The 24949-nt window shown below is 39.6% G+C and overlaps 1 protein-coding gene across 1 annotated transcript in view; it reads right to left on the reverse strand.

Moving 5' to 3' along the window:
- LOC139465648 (ADAM 17-like protease) overlaps positions 1–24949 on the reverse strand; it is a 39150-nt gene that overhangs the window by 5917 nt on the left and 8284 nt on the right. Inside the window, exons 7-21 of the mRNA XM_071247381.1 lie at positions 24005–24129; positions 23411–23500; positions 23027–23119; positions 19464–19602; positions 19022–19132; positions 18094–18099; positions 17649–17764; positions 16919–16988; positions 14937–15078; positions 14607–14708; positions 14028–14090; positions 12905–12978; positions 8712–8827; positions 6027–6105; positions 3670–3758 (exon numbers count right to left, since the gene is read on the reverse strand). Of these exons, the coding sequence (XP_071103482.1) occupies positions 3670–3758; positions 6027–6105; positions 8712–8827; positions 12905–12978; positions 14028–14090; positions 14607–14708; positions 14937–15078; positions 16919–16988; positions 17649–17764; positions 18094–18099; positions 19022–19132; positions 19464–19602; positions 23027–23119; positions 23411–23500; positions 24005–24129 (1415 nt within the window). The remainder of the gene's footprint in view (positions 1–3669; positions 3759–6026; positions 6106–8711; positions 8828–12904; positions 12979–14027; positions 14091–14606; positions 14709–14936; positions 15079–16918; positions 16989–17648; positions 17765–18093; positions 18100–19021; positions 19133–19463; positions 19603–23026; positions 23120–23410; positions 23501–24004; positions 24130–24949) is intronic.

A 24949-nucleotide genomic window follows, 5' to 3' on the forward strand; every position in this document is an offset into this window, starting at 1 on the left:
AATATAGTGCGGGCCATCTTCCCAAGGCAAGAGCGTTAACTGACTTTAGAAGTCCAGTTTCCACCCTTGCCGAACTAGGTTGGAATTCCTGGGCTCGATCGTAGCGCCACCAGTGCTTATTACGAGTTATGACCATTATAAATCTCTCCTATGGACCAATCAGATTCCACTTCTCGTATCACTTGCATTTGTTTCGAACAAAATGGCGGCGCACAGTCAAGACGATCTGATCGATAATCAAGATTTATATTGTGATAAAACGAGTCTACGTCACGTAGTGCATCAAATCACGTGAGCACCTTGAGTAAAATCATGAAAAGATTTGTAAATTATCTGTTGACAGCAAGTTGGAGGGGCACATGCTTTGCAAATCCTCTAAGCGACGGAAATCAGCACGACAGTTTATGAACCGGATTTCGATTTCATTGTGCAATTTTGATTGGACTATGCATAGACTCGTTAGCCCAGCCAAAATATAACTCAGTAATACCAGCCTAGTTCGGCAAGGGTAGGAACTGGACTTTTATGGTCAGTTAACTCTCTTGCCTCGGGAAGATGAGTGCGGACAGGAGGCGTATTTTAATTTTTTGGGGGTGTGTGTGTTCAAAACTGTATGTAACCAAATAAACAATTGTGTACAATCAACCAGGGCAACAGCCTCCCTACAAGCTTGTGATCCTTGATGAGGAAAATACTGGATTACAGTATTTGACTTCCGTTGGAGTTTTTAAGGATTTGTTAAGGAAATGAAAATAAAAACGAAACATGTGGCGAACTCTATGATGATGAGGGCCTGAGAACCAAGACTATTATTTTTTTAGCCTTATATTTGGAAACACATACAGAAAATATTATAGAGTGGAATATTGTAGAGTTAAGTTTCTATGATCATATGTATAGTGCATGGGGATTTATAAACAAGGTTGCCCCTATATAAATATATACATTATTTTGGCCCTGTTCTCAGTTGTAATCTTCAGTAGTTTCCGGAAGTGGTCGGAAACGGGAATTTTATTGCATAATTAAATACACATTTTTCGAAAATATATACTTTGCTAGTATATTCCTTATCCGAAACAGCAGTTTTTCAATGTAGATGGTTCAGCATTTCTGCTCGTTACTACAACTGATTTTATGTAAGTACTCTCCCCTTGCTTGTAATGCATTGCTGTTATGTTTGCAATTCTGTAGATTGTCAAAAGGGACATGTATTGCAGTATTTCATTCATAAAAGTAAATCTCAAGCGAGACGATCAGACCTCACATCATCACTATGACATGTGCGTAATCCACGTGCTCGTAATACCAATGTATCTGTGTTTCGCGAGTCAATATTTTATCACGAGTTAATCATACTTATACACTGAGATTATCGTTATTAATAGAAGAATTGTGCAAGACAATTACGGGTTGAAACACGCGAAACTAACCTTTGGTTGTGACGATAGACGAGAATTACCTCCCCTATCCTTTGTTTCAATGCATTGTTTACAAATGTTTATCTTTTCATATTCACTTTACCTGACAAAAATTCTTTTTCTATGCCAAATTCTTAGAAGTACGTCATATTTTTCTGGATAATACTTCCTGGTTTAGTTTTTGTTTTGATATGGGAGTGCCCTGGGTCATGTGACCACTGCTGTTCTTATCTCCTGGGGGTGAGTTAAAGGGGCAAATCCACAATTAGATTTATATTTTCAAACTTGTCAACTTTAATTATATTTTGTAATTCACAACTGTAAACTTATACATGATAAAAACATTTTATATTGTACCTGTGTAATCTTAATTCTTTATTCTGTTAATAAGTTCATTTGTGAATAAGGGTTTGAATATTACTGATGTTTTCAGCCATGGTAATTAATCAACATCAGTTTATGTACATTTCATTTATTGTTCAAAGGGACAGAGTAATGTTACATTATTGATCGATTGTATGTAATACTTTTGCTGGTCAATATTAATAAGTAGGAATTATTACATCTATTGTGTTTGAACAATATAAATTGTTGACTGTTATTATGTACCTTGGCACATCTTCCAAAGCAAGAGAGTTACTAAAAGTCCAGTTTCCACCCTTGCCGAACTTGGCTGGTATTATGGAGTTACATTTTGGCTGGACTAACGAGTCTATGCACAGTCCAATCAAAATCTTCATTCTTGCAACGAAATCAAAATCGATATTCGTAAACTGTCATGCAGATTTCGGTCGATTGCAGGATTTGCAAAGCATGTGCACCAACTCGTTGTCAACAGATATTTTCCAAACCTTTTCATGTTTTTAATCAATGTGTTGCGTGATTTGATGCACTTCACGATGCAAGACCCATTTTATCACAATATAGATCTTGATCATCGATCACATCATCTTGACTGGGCCCCGCCATTTTATTTGAAACAAATGCAAGTGATGGAAGCGAATTTGTCCATAATAGAGGCTCAGAAGGGACATAACTCATAATAACCACTGGTGGCGCTACGATCGAGCCCAGGAATTCCAACCTAGTTCGGCAAGGGTGGAAACTGGACTTTTAAAGTCAGTTAACTCTCTTGCCTTGGGAAGATGATGTCGGCATGTCCTGACAAGCTGCTTTGATATTGTATGTTGTAGGTTTCTTTCCATGGGTTCACCCGATCCACAATGCGCATCAAAGTACTAAAATAAGAAGAACCAACTCTCTGTATTCCTTTCCCCGCTTACATGTACATAGACATTCCAAACCTTTACAGATAAATAATTATTGTATCCCTTGTATATCACTAGTTTATATAAGGTATATTCCAACACTACCAATTTCATCAGATAAAACATTTCTGGTTTCTTGTCGTAGATCGTAGATTAATATCTTCAGTTAAATTTGTATTTCAATATGAAACAGGCTAAGATCCACTGTTATGTAAGTAACAATTACATCTAATAATCGTAAACTGGGGGCAAAGGAACAATGTTCTCTACTGTTATATAATCAAAGCAAGAAGGAATATTGCTTACTGTTATGGTGGGAACATTAAAAAAATATGACATCAACGTAAACACAAGATGCATGAAAAAGCAAGATGGCAACCAAGGCACCAAATGTTCCAAGTTATGCGGCAGTGAAAAAAGTATAAGTGTACAAGTATATCAAGTATATACAACAAATAAATGGAGATATAAAGCAGGAAAAGGATATATGGAGGTAACGTCATCTGATGTCAAAAACTGATGACAACATAAGGTGAGTAATAACGTTTCTAATAACACGTCAGTCATAAGACGGACAGAGAATATGAGGGAGTACGGGCCAAGCACAATAACTCGTTGGTATCGAGAACTGGCTATAGCCTGTTTCAACTGTTTCTCTGTTCCAGTAATGCCTGTTTGTGAAAGGTAGGGAAGCTAATGCACTGTGTAGTGTCAGGTAAGGTTTACCATACGAGTCAGCTTGCGCTGTAACAACTGATTGAACAAGTAAAATATCATCATCAACATGATCAAGACATCCTAATATCTAAAGCAATTTCCCAGGAACATGTTACCAAATAAGGCTTATGGACAGAGCCTTATTACAACATGTGGCAATGTATTTTCTGTCACTTCCTTCCACAATACATCAGTCACTGATACGTGTCCAAGTGGATATCGGTGAATTTCGTGTGAAACTGCTGGGTACCCATGCAACTACTTACCCTGATACGGATGCCAATACAGACGGGAACCCATACCAGAAGACTGGAGATCAACACTGCACCAATCAAGTTGTCCCGAAAAAATATTACTGAAACATGAATGTATCTCTCGTTACTACTTCATCTTGTAGGTGAAACCACAAGGATTATTCTGATCAATTATGAACAAGAAGAGTCCTCATTCATTCATTCCAATAAAACATGTACAGCAAGACTCTCATTATGGTCAGGAAAATAGGAAGTTTTCAAGTTCCTGATCTGACACCTTGAGCAGGGAACCCATCATCTTCCCCAGACAAGCATGTCAACTAGCCTATATCAAAGCCTAGTTTCTACCCTTGCCACATCAAGGCCACTTTTCTTGACTCGACCCTGGCGCCACTTGCTTTAGATCACGAGTTGTGCCCCTGGTAATGAAAACGTGATATCCAATCAGATCACTGTTCTTATCACGTATAGCTTCACAAAGATGGCGACTACCACAGGCGATGACCTAGTTGATCAGATAACGAAACCATTCGCGGTTTCATCCCTGACACAAAAACATAGGCAATCGTTGGGGGTTTTAAAAGATGAAAAAACAAATTCATGTCAACAAAGACAGGCAGCGGTAAATCTCTTTTATACAAAAGTGTACCAGTCATGGATGTTGATTTTGTGAAATATTCTCTGATTGGACTATTGATATGTGCCCATTCAAATCATATTTAACACAGGAAGGTGGGCTTGATGTGGCAAGGGTGGAAACAAGACTTTGACTAGAAGGCTAGTGGATGCTCTTGCCTCGGGAAGGTGGGAGGATCCCATAAGCAAGTACATTTGCCACATAATCTCATTCAATATGTACCAACAGCTAGCATTTCCTTATTTGTCTATTTATAAAAACCTTTTGGAGATAATGAGACACATTCATATTACAGCTATGTCTGCAAATAATCAAGTACTGTAAATCTGGAAAGATTTGTGTCACCCTGTTAGGATTACCAATATCAAAGCTACTTTTGTAAGTGTTGTTGTAGATGAATAGGAAGCGATGTAATGGTAACTGTAGATGCATGAGTTATTGTAGTTGACAAGGCAGTTGGAGTAGTGTGTATATCTAACAGAAAAGACTGGCTGATGTATGTCTGGATTACTCATTGTTATGTCACCAACTTGACCAGATGTGGCAGGTTAGCGAACAGTGTGTATCAAGGGAAATATAAAGATGTGAGAGATTATTTGTTTAATCATGTACTGGCTGGTTTGAAAATGTGTGGAAGTGAATTTAAGAAATATGCCTCCTTAGGCTGAAAAAAATAAAGTTGTAAAGTTGCAACTAACATGATACTGGAATAAATTATTCCTGAAAAAATAATAGTTTCAGATGCAATACTTCCACTCATTGTATCAAAATTCTTTAAAATTATATCATTGGGTAATTTTTGACCGAATCACTGGTAGATTCCAAGAAACGTGTGTACAGCTGATTGCTACTTCCGGCTTAGTGTACGAGACAATACTCACGGTAATCTGAATTTCTGCATATAATACAATGATAATCAGAACAGGAAATACAATTTAATCTGTAAATCATCATGTGTAGTGATGTTTTATCTCAAATTTCAAATTGGCCAAGTTTAATTGTTATAATCTGTTCGTTTCCCTGAATTTGCTGAAGGGAAACAATGTTATTTTTTTCTGCGGAAGACAAACACATTTTTAAGGCAAATATAGGGATTGTGTATGCGCTGGTGACGTGCTTCATTCAGATTCACTTTATAGACGGGGTATATTCATAAGCATCAGTTTCCCTCTTATTTAACGAGACAAATACACTTGTAATTGTAAATCTTAATTTCTGCTTATGAAACATTGTCCTGCATACAGTACAAAAATACCATTGAATTTGTATTTGAATACCATCATCATGTCTGGTGATGTCGTATAGCAAATTTAAGGTATTCATTGACCAAATTTGCAAACAGCAAAACAAGCACACAAACCTTTTTTTTTTAAGGCTAATGTCTTTTGTTTGTTGTTGGTCTGCAAACATAACTGTGTCATGAAACTATTGTGGATGTGTGTGTCGATAGCAGTTTTCGCAGTACTTTCCTGGTTGCAAAACTTTCCAGACTTACATTACTTGTTCCACCTTTCACACACACAAAGTTGGATGATATTGATAGGAATGGAGGTTTTTCGATAAAGAAGAGTTTGCTATACATGTACTGGCTAAGTGTAATTTTGGAAACATCAGTCAACATTCCATGTTCTTCTAATGGCATTTAGAAGTGGGATTTGTAATATATAAGTTATTACTGGAGGTAAGTACATTTATGTTTGAGTATTTCCTTCAGTAGATCATAGTAACTCACAGATTTCATTGATAGACAGGTTTTCAATGATGGAGAACAATCTCTCAACAGTATTCTGCACTGTGCGCTTACATGTCCCCTGTAATGATAAAAAGTATAAGGCTTGTGGCAAAAGCAATAGATGAAGTCCTGCCTGGACCTGCAATAAACATTTTCACATAACATGGTAGGTGACCGAAGAGTTTCACATTTCCCATAACAAGGTAGGTGACAGAAGAGTTTCACATTTCCCATAACATGGTAGGTGACAGAAGAGTTACACATTTCAACATAACATGGTAGGTGATAGAAGAGTTTCACATTTCACATATCATGGTAGGTGATGGAAGAGTTACACATGTAGGTGACAGAAGAGTTTCACATTTCCCATAACATGGTAGGTGATGGAAGAGTTTTCACATTTCACATAACATGGTAGGTGACCGAAGAGTTTCACATTTCACATAACATGGTAGGTGATAGAAGAGTTTCACATTTCCCATAACATGGTGGGTGACAGAAGAGTTTCACATTTTCCATAACATGGTAGGTGATGGAAGAGTTTCACATTTCCCATAACATGGTAGGTGACAGAAGAGTTTCACATGTCCCATAACATGGTAGGTGATAGAAGAGTTTCACATTTTCCATAACATGGTAGGTGACAGAAGAGTTTCACATTTCCCATTACATGGTAGGTGACAGAAGAGTTTCACATTTCCCATAACATGGTAGGTGATGGAAGAGTTTTCACATTTCACATCACATGGTAGGTGACATAAGAGTTTTCACATTTCACATCACATGGTAGATGATGGAAGAGTTTTCACATTTCACATAACATGGTAGATGATGGAAGAGTTTCACATTTCACATAACATGGTAGGTGACAGAAGAGTTTCACATTTCCCATAACATGGTAGGTGACAGAAGAGTTTCACATTTCACATAACATGGTAGGTGACAGAAGAGTTTCACATTTCCCATAACATGGTAGGTGACAGAAGAGTTTCACATTTCCCATAACATGGTAGGTGACAGAAGAGTTTCACATTTCACATAACATGGTAGGTGACAGAAGAGTTTCACATTTCCCATAACATGGTAGGTGACAGAAGAGTTACACATTTCAACATAACATGGTAGGTGATGGAAGAGTTTCACATTTCACATATCATGGTAGGTGATGGAAGAGTTACACATGTAGGTGACAGAAGAGTTTCACATTTCCCATAACATGGTAGGTGATGGAAGAGTTACACATTTCAACATAACATGGTAGGTGATAGAAGAGTTTCACATTTCACATATCATGGTAGGTGATGGAAGAGTTACACATGTAGGTGACAGAAGAGTTTCACATTTCCCATAACATGGTAGGTGATAGAAGAGTTTTCACATTTCACATAACATGGTAGGTGACCGAAGAGTTTCACATTTCACATAACATGGTAGGTGATAGAAGAGTTTCACATTTCCCATAACATGGTGGGTGACAGAAGAGTTTCACATTTTCCATAACATGGTAGGTGATAGAAGAGTTTCACATTTCCCATAACATGGTAGGTGACAGAAGAGTTTCACATTTCAACATAACATGGTAGGTGACAGAAGAGTTTCACATTTCCCATAACATGGTAGGTGATGGAAGAGTTTTCACATTTCACATCACATGGTAGGTGACATAAGAGTTTTCACATTTCCCATAACATGGTAGGTGATGGAAGAGTTTTCACATTTCACATAACATGGTAGATGATGGAAGAGTTTCACATTTCACATAACATGGTAGGTGACAGAAGAGTTTCACATTTCCCATAACATGGTAGGTGACAGAAGAGTTTCACATTTCACATAACATGGTAGGTGACAGAAGAGTTTCACATTTCCCATAACATGGTAGGTGACAGAAGAGTTTCACATTTCCCATAACATGGTAGGTGATAGAAGAGTTTTCACATTTCCCATAACATGGTAGGTGATGGAAGAGTTTCACATTTCCCATAACATGGTAGGTGATAGAAGAGTTTTCACATTTCACATAACATGGTAGGTGACAGAAGAGTTTCACATTTCACATAACATGGTAGGTGACAGAAGAGTTTCACATTTCCCATAACATGGTAGGTGATGGAAGAGTTTTCACATTTCCCATAACATGGTAGGTGACATAAGAGTTTTCACATTTCCCATAACATGGTAGGTGACCGAAGAGTTTCACATTTCCCATAACATGGTAGGTGACAGAAGAGTTTCACATTTCCCATAACATGGTAGGTGATAGAAGAGTTTTCACATTTCTCATAACATGTTAGGTGACAGAAGAGTTTCACATTTCACATAACATGGCAGGTGATAGAAGAGTTACACATTTCAACATAACATGGTAGGTGAGAGAAGAGTTTCACATTTCACATAACATGGTAGGTGATGGAAGAGTTACACATTTCACATAACATGGCAGGTGATAGAAGAGTTACACATTTCAACATAACATGGTAGGTGAGAGAAGAGTTTCACATTTCACATAACATGGTAGGTGATGGAAGAGTTACACATTTCACATAACATGGCAGGTGATAGAAGAGTTACACATTTCAACATAACATGGTAGGTGAGAGAAGAGTTTCACATTTCACATATCATGGTAGGTGATGGAAGAGTTACACATGTAGGTGACAGAACAGTTTCACATTTCCCACATACCTGGGTGCAGTAGCCCTGTACACAGGGCCGCCCATCTGGCAGCAGAGAGGCAGGGTCAAAGCGTTCACACAGAGATGAAGCATTCACACGGCAACATCTGTAGCAGGATGTATCCACTGAACAGAAAACAATCAAGAAAATAAACTGGTGCAATTCGGAAATGGAATTTGGCTACTTATACCCCACTTTTGGTTCATTGCCATTGGATACCTTCAGTTCAGTGAGGAAAAGAACAATGCTGTACAGTATATTTCATCATCCCAAATCATGAAAAGGCACCAGTTCACCACAAGACTGATCTGTATAGCAAGTTTCATCGTAGGGAATAAAAGTTTTCCTCTTATTTATATACTTATCCTGACACAACAGTATGCAATATTCCTTCTTGCTTTTGATTATGTAACAGTATAGAACAATGTGAAAACAATCACTGGAACAAACCCTCCGACCACCTCGCTCCCAGCATGTACCTGTAATACTCAGTGATTTTTCCTATAATCGCCGGTAGGCAGGTGACAAGTGGATCCAAATGTTGAGAGGATGGACAGGTGGGCACCCTTAATTATGGGCAATTAAATTCTACAAAAATATATCTGTTGTACATAAACATTTCAGGCTGTCAGCATTACATCAAATTTATCTTTCAAGTCTTTTTTTTTACTCTAATAATAATATTCTAATAAAAGCCCCCTATTCCTAATTATAAGAGCACAGTGGGTACTTATTACGGTGCTAATACGGTAAAAAGGGGAATACTCTGATTCTCTATATTTTTTAACTTATCCCTCTACAACAGTATGCAATTACCCCACTGTAGGAGGGCAGGTTGGATCAACCGCATATCCCTATTTGCGATTTAGTGGTCGGGCCAGAGCACGGACTAGACTACTAGACTAGACTGCCACTTTGCCTTCAACCCCAGGATTGTTCAATTTCACTAGTCCCGTCATACATCATCACCATGCCAGGTTACAGGAAAGGCTGGGTCTGAAATTACTTCGCATCCTGAGGTACTCGAATATGGGCATCCAATATGGTGCTCTGTTCCAATTCGTCAGTGGCGATGGCGATCGCAAAGAGTTGCTGTGTGAAGATGCCCTTGACATCCTCAACAGACAGATCTCGGAGGTAAAATTTGGCAAAAGTAGAATCGGTATGCCCAAAACAACCTTGGACGATGTCTGTGATGGAGCTGTTTGTGTGTAGTGCCATCGTTGACACCAACGCCCAAATTTGATGCGGATAGGAAGCTCTAGGCGAATCAAGACGAGCATGGGTGTAAGCCTGAAGAATGGTGGATAGCAGCGATTTCAAGAGCAGCGAGGAGACAGTAGAACGGGATTGGCCAAGACATAACTGGCAATGTTACCGTTTAAAAAATGTTTGGTCTCGCATAAGTAGACTAAGAAATCAGCTATGATCAGAGAAGCCACAGTAGGATCCATATCATGTTGACGACAGTAAGTCTTGAAAGATAACCATATCTGGTCATACAAAGGAGGCCGTAGAAGGCCAGTGTGTCTGACGAATAGCAAGAGTCGCCACTGTAGAGAAACCTCTGGCCATTAATGCATTTTGCAAATAGACAACATGCGTAGATCCCACGACTCTGGGTACAGGTGTGGGTGACGAGCGTGTAGATTTCTGAGCAGAAAGGGAAATGTGGGGAGTTGTAAGTCTGGCTCTCTGGTGAGTCGGAGCAGATGCAGGAAAGACGTTTAACTGAGCCAATAGAATGGTGTGATCAAAAGGTGTGATCCAAAGAATCTGGATCCCAAGCCAGAGTGTCAGGTATCTGTGATATGAATGTCTGAAGTCGGTGGTTGTCACATGTGGCTTCAGCTATGGAAACGTCTGGAATATGACAAGCTCTCACCTCCAACTGGATTTTGTCTTTGAGATGATAGAAAGTGAATGTGAGGTCCAAGAGACTCTGTGAGTGAGTGGATCCCAGCCGGTTGATGTAATGAGTGACCGTGATGTTGTCTGTTGCTATCATGTGGTGAGTTCCCACAAGATCGTCCGCCATGTTTGAATGGCCAGCAGGACTGCTTGAAACTCCAGAGAGCTGATGTGCCAATAGAGAACAGGGTGGCCAAAATCCTGAGGCCCGGGGTACTCGAGATGGGCCCCCCACCCTTGTTTTTTGCATCCATGAACAGGTAATTAGTGGGAACAAGGTCGGTCACAGAGACTCTGTTGAAGATGTTTGACTCAAGGGTCCTGCGCTGATGTGAGCAGGCCGAGCAAGTGTGGCCAAATGTGAAATGGGAGTCCCGATGACAGCCCTGCCTGGACCACAGGTTGGAACTAATTCCAACATGGAATTAGGAGGAAACCTTTTGAAGATGAAGCTGCTGAAGAAAACGGAGGGATCGCTCATCAGACAGTTGTCAATATACGACTTGAAGGGGATCCCTTGCTGGCGTAGAAACATCCCTAGGGGATTGGCGATATGAGTGAAAAGCCACGGGGCCATAGAGATGCCAAACGTAGGAACTATCCACTGGATTTTCCATGGGGGGCAGGAAACATGGGGACATTTAGATAGGCATCCTGGAGGTCTAGTGAGGCCAGGAAGTTGCCAGGTTGGATAGTAGACCAGAGCAGCGGTGGCGTGACAATCCGAAACCAGGGGTGTGTGTCTAAACAGATGCGTTTGAAAGCACGCAAATTGTGGTTTACACAAAGCTTCAACAAATTTTTCTTCGGCACCAGGAAGATGCGACTGTAAAGATTTGTTGGGGAAAGGAGCTTTAAAGCCCCCTTGTCCAAAAAGATTCAAATGTTGTCCTAAAGCGGCTCCAAGTGCGCATCCGGATATGGTAGTTGGAGTGGCAATACAGTGAGATGTGGCCGTGCAAAGTAGGTAATTAAAAGTTGATCCCAATTTTTCCAGATTCACTGGAGGTGACCGCTGACAGGAGTCGTGTGGAGTGACGACTGGTGGTTCCAGTCGGCCACCTGGTAAGGAGCATTACTGAGGGCACATGGGGAGCACAACAGAGGTATTTATCCTTATGTTGCTTGAGTGTCCTCCATGAGTACTTGGTACACAAGTTGGCTATACACATCTGCAATGCCTGAACAGTGGCTTCGGCCTTAGCAGTGGAGAGAGATTTCTTGAAAACCTACTGAACCTTGTTGTTGAATAGTTTCTCGGATGACCAGCTTTGGTGTAACAGATCACACAAGAGAGATGGGCCGCATCCAGTTGCAGGCTTTTGAGAGGGTTCGAAGTCTGGTGCTGTAGTTGTTGGTGAGCCCTTTTTCGGAGTATAGCTAGGCAAACGTTGAAAAGGTGGGAGGATAAGTGGGCATATTCAGAGCATCACTGGTCCAAGGAGCAGGGGACCCTGCAGTCAGGGCATAGACAGTGGGGATCAGGAGCCGATTTCCGACACCGTCTCCGAAATGATCATATCATCGAAACAGAACCATTTGCGTTAAAACAAGGGCAGTTGAGACTGTGCTTTTTAACAATGGCAGTGTGTGAACATGTGAGGAAAGTAAGTCACTGTTATTTCATTTATTCATTGATAAGGAATGGCTAGGGACCTGTAGATAAATGTACATATGAAGATATTCAATTCAAACTGAAATGACAAACAAATCTAGTTTTAAATGTGGAGAGGAAGCAAACACATCTGATAACCATGGGTGATGAAGGAAAACATTATTATAGGAGCATGTTGGGAGCGAGGTTGTCGGAGAGTGCGTTCCAGGGATTATTGTTTTCACAATGTTCTACACTGGTATATAATGGAAACAAAAAGGAATATTACATACTGTTGTGGAGGGATAAGATAAACAATATGAAATATTCAACAGTTTTGGAGATCTGCCCCGGAAACGAACACTTCCCTCATATCAGAAAAGTCCAACTTGTTGTCATGAAAACATAAACAAATATAACAAATAAAAATCCAAAATCATCAAAATCCACCAATTTACCACAAGACATCTTGGCAAGAAATATCTAAAGGTTTAGGAGCTGCTGATTGCAATATCCCCCCGTTTTGGGGGTGATAAAAAACTCTCCACTGTTAACTCAACAGTTCTAAAATCTTATAAATTTTCAATACTATTCATTTCATTAATACATCTACCCACTGCAAAGCACAGTGACCATAGCCTTTCTGACATGTAATTTACTGCCTCAGTTCCATAAAACAGCTGTAGTCTTTACATACCTCCATCACAGATGCAGGAGATGAGTCCCCTTCCCTCACAAAATGGCAGGCATTGTCCGTCTCTACACACCCCTCTGAAACACATCATGTGAAAATGTAAAGGCAAACTTGACCAGGTCACATTTAGCCATTTCTGTATACACTGTATATTGCTGATCTCATTTTACGGACAAACTTACAAAAAAACAGACGATGTTCTGAGCACTTTCTTCCTCTTACCATAAATATTTTCACACTGAACATGAGCTTTCTAAGGGAGATGTAGGAGTCACCTGCGGCAATATGGTAAGCTTAACAACATCTAACAGATTACATTTAGGTATCTAGATATTCTTTGGTTAAGATCATGATGTCCTGTGTTAACTAATAACTCTTCTTTAACCAATACCCTATGACATGATACAAATTAACTTCATGGGCGGTGGGGTAGCCTGGAGATTAAAGCATTTGCCCGGGGCACAAGTCCACTTGTTCCTGCATCTCCAGTTGGTCATTGTACCAGTTATCTTCTAAGCGACGTTAACGTTTCTTATAACTAAGTATGCTATCAGGGGCGGGCAGCAGTAGTTGCTTTAGGCTAACCACTATTGGTAACACTAATTGCCATGGCAACAGAAGTTTTTTTTTTGTAATTTACTAGCAGCTTAGTAGCACACTACCACCCGCACACCCTCGGCCATTTAATTCACTAACATGTGGAGTTGTTCTCATAGGCACAGGCATTCACAGGTTGGAAGCCCATTCCTCACCTTTGGCATATCACGATATAATAAGAGGTAGAGTCAGGTTAACTTTCTAAATTCTCGGTACAAGTTAGCGAAGCACTCAGAGAAGACATATCTGATTTTGGTGTCTTGAAAATGAACGAAAATGGGCAGTTTGTATTTGTGTTAATTTTGGTTTTCTTTTGTTAATATTGAAATTTCGAAATGAAAGTTGAATCATTTTAGAAAGCTGACATCTGATTGTCTCATGAGTCCACTTATACTTTGATTGGACGGTCAAAGTTGGCCCAGGTTTCAACTGATGCGATGTCCTATGGTGGGTTTGTCAGATCCTTATGCAGAGAGGTATCTCATTGGAGTAAAAGGTTATTATTTAACAAGATCGGGTTTATACTCACTCATCAAGACAGGGAGTATTGTCTGGCTTCTTTTCTGCTGCAGGACAGTCAAAGCTATTGCCAGTGATGAAGTTAAGGAGTCAATACCTTCCTCTTGGAAAATGTCAAAACGGAAGTTAACCAAGGATTTATCATAGTGATATGTATGGAAGAACGCTGATTGTGGCCTCAAATTCATTCTAACATTCATAAAATGACCCTAAATTCATCTATCAGGATAGGGGAAGCTCAGAAATGCAGTGAATCTCTTAAAACTGCCACCCCTTATTGGTCAGTATTGCTGTATCCAAAACAAGGGGGCTGCAACTGCTGGGCCCATATGCACAAACCAATCTTAGCAGTACAACTCTGACACTTCCACACCGGCTTACAATATATGTAGCACTGAAATCACTTTTCCCATTTGGGCCCTGGAGTTCACGTTAAGATATCTCTGCGCTATGACGACTGTGATTACCATACATTAACACAGACTTTCAGAAATTGTTGCGGTATATCTCTTTGTGAAACAAGGCCCTGTCTCCTGCCCACAGACTGACCTGAGGCTTCTGGTTTGTACAGTAAGTTACAAAAGGATATGCACAGTAGCTGGCATCCAGACAGGTGACATTGGTATCGGCCACACAGACGTGGCCTAAGCTAGCCATTTGACAGTTGACACAGCATTCATGGTTCACAGGGCTGGAGTACATCAAAAGCATAACATAACATTAATGAACAAAAATGGAGTTACAGTAAACAATAAAATCAGTGTCAATAGCACAAAAAATATGTGCTTATTCACATACCAAATACACAAGTTACATCAATATATTCAGTTAATATCTGTTGTCAAGTCGTTCATGAAACTATCAAATATCAAACAATCCAGGCATCAGATACTTAAAGAGTTGTGTAAGATGGACGTACCTGCACACTGCACTTCCCGAAAACTGGCAGGTGGAACTGCAGCAGGGGTCAAGGCCAAACCTCCCCAGGTATCCAGCATCACACTGCTCCCCGAGTTCACTCTCGACAAGACCGTTACCACACGACTGCTGGGTTGTCCTCTCTGGGAAACGAGCAAAGCACCATAATTCTCATCATCCCATACCATTGGGATTGCTAGTTACATCAGAAAAACATGCTGAGTTATCTTTGTCATTTGGGGTCTGAGGTTGGGTGCCCTTGGAAACAGCAACCATATTTTAATCTTGGGACCCCCTAAATCTTGATCTCAACATTTAATAGGGCTCAGATGAGGACCCCTCCATTATGTCCAAATTAAAATATCCAGTTAATCCAGACGTGAAACTGTCTGGATCCACAAATCGCCGGACTAACAAGTTAAGGGTTATGAGTAATATCCGTTGGTACATATTAGGGGTGAAGATACAGTAAGGTCACGATAAGATACATGTCGCAAAAAACATATTCAAATCTCGTGGAAACTTCTTGATTGTATATATTTCAGAGCAAGTTCAACAAGCATATACTCAACGAAGTCATCTATATCCCCTGCCCATTTTAACACGTTATGGTCCAAAACCAGGTAACTGACCCAATATTTCTCTTAGCCCATGTCAAAATAGCTGCAATAGAAATTCTAAAATAAACATTTCTAAAACTCCTTAATATCAAAAGGCACCTGTTCAGTATGTACTTTATATATTGACATGCAATGTTTGGCAAGGAAATATTTAACAGTTTATTTGTTATACTCCATAAGTGAACCCACCCTATATAACTTGTTGCCATGGAAACGTAAAAAATAAAAAAATAAAAATTCCTAAATAGCAAAAAGCACCAGTTCAGTATGTGCCTGGTAGACATGCAAAGTTTTGTAAGAAAGCATTTTTTGAGTTACGCTCCGGAAACGAACACCACCCTTATAGAACCTTAGTCCAACTTGTTACCATGGAAACATAAAAAATAAAAATTTATAATATTCCTAATTAGTAAAAGGCACCAGTTCAGTATGTGCCTGGTAGACATGCAAAGTTTTGTAAGAAAGTATTTAACAGTTTTTGAGTTACGCTCCGGAAACGAACACCAAACTTATAGAACCAAAGTCCAACTTGTTACCATGGAAACGTAAAAAATAAAAATGTCTAAAATTCCTAAATAGCAAAAGGCACAACTTCAGTATGTGACTGATAGATATGCCAAGTTTCGATCAAATAGATTGAATTATTTTCGAGTTCTGCCCCGGAAAAGGAATTGATTACGGACGGACGGACAGACAGATTGGCTGATCGCTACATTCCCCCGTATTATATGCCGGGGGGATAAAAATGTCTAAAATTCCAAATAGCAAAAGGCATCAGCTCAGCATGAGTCTGATAGACAAGCAAAGTTCCAGAGAGAAATATTTAACGGTTTCTGAGTTATGCTCCAGAAACGATTTCAGGACACACGCACACATAGGTGCACGGACAGACGGACGGAACCCATTTCAATATCCCCATCCAATTTCGTTAGGGCGGGGGATAAAAAGAAAGTTAGCTGTGGACATATGTTTGTAGAGGCTATTTTCTGTAGTGAACTTGAAATGCTAATTACAACACATTTTGCAACATTTGACTGACAAAATGCTGAGGGGTCATTAAACGAGCAGTAGGAAATTACTTAAGCAAATGTATCATCTTGTATCGATACAACAACAAAAATGTGTTGTGTATCCTATCGTGGCATGAAAACAGTGATGCACTGATGTATCTTTTCACCTAGTACATATGATATCTAACCAGATTAACTACATTGGTGTCACTGTCAGAATACTTCATCAACTTTTTTGTGACAGTTTTTGCAGTTGATCATACTACTAACTTGTCATTGGTTTCATATGAAACTCTTAGATGCCTTTCCAGGACCTTTCACTGTATTCCATCTAACAGTTCCAGTATACACACCTTGGAAACAAGCAATGCCTTTTGACTGCAGAACACTGTTGATCAGAACCTTGCTGCATGGCGAAAATTGCTGAAAACATGTCCATAAAGTGAAATAAAAAGTATAGTGACCTACAAAACAGAAAGGAAAGAAGAGAAACAGAGAAACATATGAACATTACTCACTCAAAACGGTTTGTTTTCTTTATATATGTATGTGCATTCCTAAATATGTTTTTGCAAGGCCCTCTATTGCCAACTAGAGTCATGTCAATATAACATCACAAGTATATTTCACAATTAATAGTGCATCAATTTGTTCCAGTTAATTTGTAAAATAGGACATTCAATGAAAAAATTATATGAGTTTTCACATGGGCTGCCACAACCATGTTTACAAATACTAATTGCCAAACAATACTTCAGTTGAAAATTGAAATAACATTCCTTTCATTTGTCAAAATTATGAATGGGTCTTTTATTTGCTTGTTGTTTAATGATAGAGTCGGCAATATACCAGCTTCGTGAAAACAGCCTGTAAATCAAATCTGGACCAAACAAACCAGTGATTGATGCCATGAGCAACATCCCATGCTGCCTGGAACGACACACAATCGACCAAGTCACTTAGCCTGACCACCTGATCCATTTAGTCGACTCTTATAAAGTGTATACTGGTAGGTTACAAGATACCTAGTTTGACCTGCAACCCTCATGGGATCTACCAGAAGTAAGCAGTTGCAGAACTCACATAGTTGTTGGGGTCGACCCCACTGACGGAGTATTGGTACATGAGGTACTTGCCATCACCAAATATGGAGGATGGTGAACAATCGCTTCCATCATGCTCACTGCCCCAGTTGTGTCCTGAAATAATGCACAGTTAAAAGTTGCAACAATTCAATTGAACAACAATACACAAAGGTTGTTTTTCTTTAATCAAGGATTACTGCCAATTAACCAAAATAAAGTGAGGCCTTATAATATGCAAATCAATTTCTTCACATTTTCGTGTGCTTCAATTAAGAATACATGAGAAGTTTTACAAAAACAGCAGTAGGTTGACGTAACCATGGTAACATCAGCACTTTGACAAAACAGTACTTAGTGTCATTAAATAACAGGAAAATGAACAATTCAAACGCAAGAACGAGGCACATTAAGACAGAAATTGATATTATGTTGATGACACTTACCAAGTTCTACTTGCATTTAGGAGGAGTCACAGCATCATGTACAGAAATATGAAAAGAAACAAATTCTATATGTGGTATGGTATACTATATTATTGCAGTAAAGGGGGCAACTCTGTATTATTGCGGTAACAATATGCAACTAGCTTTTTTATGACTTACATCCTGTTTGGCTACATTAAACGATCATAAACTACCTGCTGCCCTCGGTTCTATTCCACATAATGAATGCATGTCAGGGATTATATGAAAAGGCATAAGTTGTGTACATGGTGATTAAATGGATGTGCAGACAGAAAATGGCTGTAATGCAATAAAGAAACTGAGGCCGAAGCAGACGTCCTGGTTGTTGAAACTGGGCAGTGGAGAGTACAGAGGAATCTGTCTAAATTGGACTCTGTCAAATTTTGATTTTGGTGAAAACCACATTTTCCCCCGGTCCCCTCAGTTCCTGAATAAATTACTGTAACTCAAACTGACCCACAACTCTCTAATTTGGACTTTACAAGTCACAGAGGTCACAGGACAGTGGCGGTGGGTGTGAAAAGTGGGACTTCAAACAGTTTATTAATTCTTCGCCAAGGACCATCACTGGTACGCTGTCCTGCTTCTTTGTCGCAAGGTAAGTAGTGAATGCATTAAGGTGTAAGGCAGGATAAGTAAAAAAATTCATATTTTTGTATAATATTTTTTAACATGAACTCTATTATGTTCACCTTCAAGCATAAACGACTGGGATATAATCAATCAATCCCTGATATCTATGATGTTTTGTCTGCAACGAGTCATGCCTTCAAGGTTTGATGATGCACAATCAACCTAGTCATAACCTGATCCATTAAGCTGCCTTACAAGCATATGTTGCTGGGGACCAATTCTAACACGCATTCACCATGGGCTTACATGATGTTGAGACATGACAACAACTGACCGTGAGCCGTGACAAGGTCTGCCATTTGAGCCAGAACAACATCCCCTTTCTGGTTCTTGGTACTGCTGAGTGCTGTATTCAGGCTTGTGCGAACACCCTCTATTGTGCCAACTGGAACAGAACCAATAACTTAAGGACATGTTTAGAATTATCTTCATCAGACATCTTATTTGTTTAATTATTTGGTTGACTGGTGTTAACTTCTGAAACAAATAGTCTGTTGTTATAAATAATCATGTGATCTCCTAACATATTGTCAGTTTGGTGATGCCATAAAAGAGTATTGTCTATAAATTTCCTTCCACTACAATGAAGCTTTTTTCATTACTGTAAATAGTTAACAGACTCCTTGGAGCTCTGCTCCATAGTCATTTTCACCATGCACAGAAACATGGACGCAGAGACAGAACCTGTACATTGTGTTTGAAGCTGAAAGTTCTACCTTTGGAGCAGATTCCTCCAACACTGTTTGTTTTGGGTGAGGCAATGTAAGCAAGTCCGAGTACGTTGTTGGCAAATGACTGGTGTGTGAACAAGTGGGCCAAACAATAATCCTTGAAGTCCAGGTCTCGGCCGAAGACCTGAGAAGACAAATATGAACACATGATATTTAGAGAAGAACCTCACCTCAGAGGGATTACTGATGACGTCCCAAATTAAACTTGTAAGTCCCAAGCCTTTTTTAAGGATATGTGTTTGTATGATTTTGTAGTTAACAAGGATGTCAAAATCACATTTCTATGTATTCTACCAACACAGGGAATCAGAGTATTCCCCTCCTTCATACAAATATCTTGACACGAAAGTATGCAATATTTCTTCTTGCTTCTCTTTTCCTATGTTAGACATGTGACAAGTTAATCCAAAATTTTGAGGTAGGACAGGCGGGCCGACATGACCTGCTGTGTCAGTGTAGGTACATAAATAAGGGAACACTCTGATTTCATGTGTTTTAAAGTATCCTTCCATAATAGTATGCAATTATCCCACAGGAGGAAAGCCGGTTGGTTCAACTGTATACTCCCTCTGCGATTATGCTGGTGGGGGCAGAGCACAACGACTTCGTCTTCAACCCTTGGGTGTCTTTAACTTCCCATAATACATCAGCACCATGCCTGTTTCCAGGTAAGCCATGGTTGCTCTCATGATATGAAATACCCAATGGTACTGAGTTAAGACAATCCTTGATGCCAGTCGCTCCGTTCTTTCCATCAATGGCAATGTGAAGGTGAGACTAGTTGTTGAGCAAAGATGAAAGGACTTAGTTCGTGTACTCTGTTGACGTCTTCAACCGACAGATCCCTGGGATTGTCAGGGTAGTATCTGACTGCAAAAAACATCCTCTGAGTGCAGTTGGAGGCTCTTGGAGGCTCCAGCTCAGTAGGGACGTAAGCCCGGAGGGTCGTAGAATGCAAGGACAAGGTCTTTGTGTTCTTAGATATATTTCTGTGGCCAGGAGGAAGATATGTTTACGTTGTTGCCGAAAATGACTGGTAACGTCAATGTAACAGCACAGCATACATACTTGGCAAAGAGAAATGTCCTCTGTGTCATTAGGCCCAACGATGTTAGTCAGCTGGGCTATAGTGAAGGTGTGATCCAGCTGTACAGACAATTGACAGCAAGTGACCTACGCCTACTGACAATAAAGTCCAGTTTCCACCTTTGACGAACTATCCTGGAATTCTGAAGTTACATTTTACATTCATAATGAACTAGACATCTGGTTGGTAAACAACATGGATTTCAACGTGCAGATTTCGGTTAATTGAAGGATTGGCAACGCATGTGTACTGCCAACCGGACATCGACAGGTATTTTGCAAATCTTTTCATGCTTTAAATCAAGGTACTCAAGTGATTTGATGCACTTTGCGAGGAATCACCCGTCTTATTACAATATAGATCTTGATAATCAATGAGATCAACTTGATTGGGTGCTGCCATTTTGTTTTACAAGTGATATGAGAGATTGAATCTGATTGGTCATAGAAGGGACAGAGAAAGGACATAACTCGTAATAGTCACTAGTGGCACCATGATCGAGTCTGGAAATTCCAGCCTAGTTCAGCAAGTGTGGAAACTTTTATGCTCAGTTAATGCCTATCTCATTAAAATCAGATCTTAGTTCTCGCTATCGCTAAACAAAGATCTTAGGACATCCCATAAAGGGTCATGTCTGAACGACCTTTCATCCGACCAATCAAAGCGCCACTTACCAGATCATGAAAGTGATAGTCGGCATGTGTTTTCTAATCACGCAACCTCGAAAACATTAACACGGGGTATTCCGAACGACAGTTATGGCCTGAACAATTGATTCCGTCAAAATTATCATCTATCTCTCGCTTCAGTGGACTAAAATTTTGAACGAAGGAGGCGTTGCTCAGTACGCGGGAAGAACTGCCATACGATATCAACCATATACCATATTTTCTTGAGTATAGTGCGCACTTTTTTTAGAAGGGGGTGCGCATTATATACCCAACAAGAGATTGCCACTAACATGGCTATATCCCCCGCCCCTGTTGCAGAATTTATGACATAATTAAATCTAAACAAACCCTAACCTTTTTTAACCGACGTGGAACTTGTCATGGAAATTGCAAAAAAAGGAACAGTTTGCTGCCATGGAAACATAAAATTTTCTAAATAACAAAAGGCATCAGTTCAGCATATACCTGAAAGACCTTCAAAGTTTGATGAAAAAATATTGAACGGTTTATGAGTTATGCTCCGGAAACGAAGCCTACCCTCACAGAACCCAAGTCCATCTTGTTGCCATGGAAACGTAAAAATTATAAATTTCTAAAATTTCTAAATAACAAAAGGCACCAGTTCAGCATGTACCTGACAGACCTGCAAAGTTTGATGAAAAAATATTGAACGGTTTATGAGTTATGCTCCGGAAACGAAACGTGACGAACGGACGGAGCCCGTTTCTATATCCCCCACTAACTTTGTTGGGCGGGGGATAATAATGAGTTTTGATGTTTTTTTCTCCCAGCGGAAAGACATTACCATGAGCATGTAACATCGGAAATACCATGTCAACAAATGCATACTGAAGTACATTAATTATGTAATAACACTGTCTGGCTAAAAAAATTGTTGTTTTTATATCGAGACTTATGTTTGTAATTTATTTCATAAATTTTATTAAAAATATTATAATTGATAATTTCGGCAAAATCGTGTGTGAAGTGATTGTAAGATCGCACAACTTACCTTTATTAACAGCAACCACTGTCAGATTACCACGACTTACAAAATGATCGTCCAGACTTTGTGGGTTTGGCAGATTTGCTCGACTGATCTGCATCAGTCGACTGGCTGTCGTCACGCTTTCGCTTCTTGTCTGAGGTTACGTATCGTAGCATTGTGAGGATAATGAGGTACATCCAATGCCAATTTAGGTGTGTCTTGACCAAATCACTGGTAGATTCCAAGAATCTGTGTACAGCTAATTGCTGTTTCCGGCTTAGTTTACGAGAAAATACACAAGGTCATCTTAATCGCTGGATGTAAAACAATGCCTAGCAGAACAAAGAATACAATTTAAACGGTATATCAACATGTCTGGTGATTTTTTTATGTCTAATTTCAAATTTGTACTGACCAAGTTTATCATAATCCATTAGTTTACCGGAATTCGCTGAAGGGGTACGGTGTAATGTTTTTCTGCGCATAATATTCGAAAAACATTTTTTCCCAAAACACTGAATCCACTAGGGGTGAAGCGCACGCATTATACTCGGGTGCGCACTATACTCAAGAAAATACGGTATTGGACATATCGGAATGTTTTAAATTTATGTTCAAAATTTTAATCGAGAACTGTGTCAACATATTTTTCAAGCTTAGTCTGAAATGTTCTACATTGTTCTACACTGTTTTATGATAAAAGCAAGAAGGAACATTGAATACTGTTGTGGAGGGATAAGCTTAGACTGAGTGGGTTTACTTATCATTTCTGTTGTTTAGATACCAGTATTTCATCACAAACCCGAAGTAGCTGGAGTGTGTCCCAACTCAACCTGGCCATGTTGTAGTGTACAGCATCACCGACCACAGTAGTGGGGCTCACATGGATCTGCATCTGTAAGAGACAATGATAACCTCCTACTTTGGATAGAGGCCTCTAGGTATACACAACCAGCCACTGGACAGTTGAGGTTTGGGGATGGGTGTTTTTTATTACACAAAGTGGTTCATAGTAACAACATCTTGTTAGCCAGAAAATATGAAACATAGGGAATTTTACGAAAAACGGCACCTATTAGGTTTCACAATACATACTGTATCGGAAGTATTGCAATATATATCGATACACAATGTGTGCCCTTAGCTCGAGTAATCAAGTATTCACAGAGACCAAATTGCTACTTACCAAAGCAATCTCAAATCCAAGGCCCGTGAGCCCAGCACTGTTCCACACTGTTCTCTTGTATAGAGCGTCTACTCTCTCTATCACACCAGCCTGACAACAAGAATATAAGTAAGTGAGAGTCTGAGAGGACACATTGCTTATGCTTGGAAAAACAGTTGTGGTAAAACAGTTATCATTTCAGGAGACAAAATACATAGTTTGAAATAAACTATGAAACATGTTGTATTATATTAATGTTTGCATGGTTGGCATACTGACAATTTTATCAAACAGAGAAATGAATATACGAAAAGGACAAGTCAGTGCCTCATGGGAAACTAAGCCCCGCAGTTGGATGACAATCTCCAGCTTAGCCCTAGATGTTGTAAATTATTGACATGTGAAACTCAGACATTGTCTCTTTGGAGTGTGTGTAATAATTAACAACTAGCTGACACAAAAAGTTGTGTTCGACCGACTGAAATAGCTAAGGCATCAGAGGGCCTGAGCAAAGACAAAGTTTCTTTCAGCTTTCTTCATTAATGTGACCATCTGATTCAGTTTCTATGCCATCTTCCTCATGTGGTTATTTGGACCTTTGTCACACCTACTGACCATGTAAGATGCTGTGGTATAAATGTCTCCGCCCCCCATGGTCTGGTAGAACCTGTAATCCGCAACAGCTACCAGCCGACAAGTGTTCCAGCTTGGTGTGGATCTCTTACTACGGGCAGCAAATCCTGGAAAGGTATCACCACTTACAGATAAGGTCACCAGCAACATATAATTCCAAGACACATATCGAGATTATTTGCCGAGTTTGTTTTTGTATCATGAATAGTATACATCAGGAATAACAATTGTGTGCCTATGGTGAGCATGATACATACTTTTTATTCCTTGTATATGACACTTACTGTGGAGAAACACACAAGGATAATAATTACTTCATCATATAATGTCATACTTGGAAATGATAGAAGTAGAAACAATGATTTCCTAAAGTAACTTTAGAAATGGCATCGGAATACAGTCCCTGAGTGTTTTAATACAGTTATGATCCATTCCATTACCACAGTCATATTATTCAACTTTAACATAATTAGAATATCAGAATATATCCTCTAATTTAAACTTTAGTGGGGGGCAAGGGTGGCCCAGTTGTCTAAGGCACCGCGATTCGCTGTGCAGAGTTGCCTTCCTTGGGCATGCCATGATTGTGGGTTTGAATCCCGGTTCGCCCCGATTATGTTTCTAGGTTTGTCAGCACCATACCTGTGCTCGTGGGTTTCACAGAAGTGGTAAACGTCTGAGACCTGCATCACTTCAGGCTTTCCTCCCACATTAAGCTGACATGCTGTGATATAACTGGAATACTGTTTAAAGCGGCTTTAAACACCACTCACCCACATACTTTAGTGGAGCCGTTTTACGACATATTGTGCACTTTGTGATAAAAGCACAAAACTTGGCACAGTTGTAGGTAATGACATTCCAAATACTTATTGTAATACGGTTGATAGATATATGCACCATTGTGGCTCGTTGTTTTGAGAGTGC

This window comes from Haliotis cracherodii, unplaced genomic scaffold (genome assembly GCF_022045235.1).
Source record: "Haliotis cracherodii isolate W230 unplaced genomic scaffold, xgHalCrac1.p SCAF_18, whole genome shotgun sequence".
In the NCBI taxonomy this organism is placed as follows: domain Eukaryota; kingdom Metazoa; phylum Mollusca; class Gastropoda; order Lepetellida; family Haliotidae; genus Haliotis; species Haliotis cracherodii.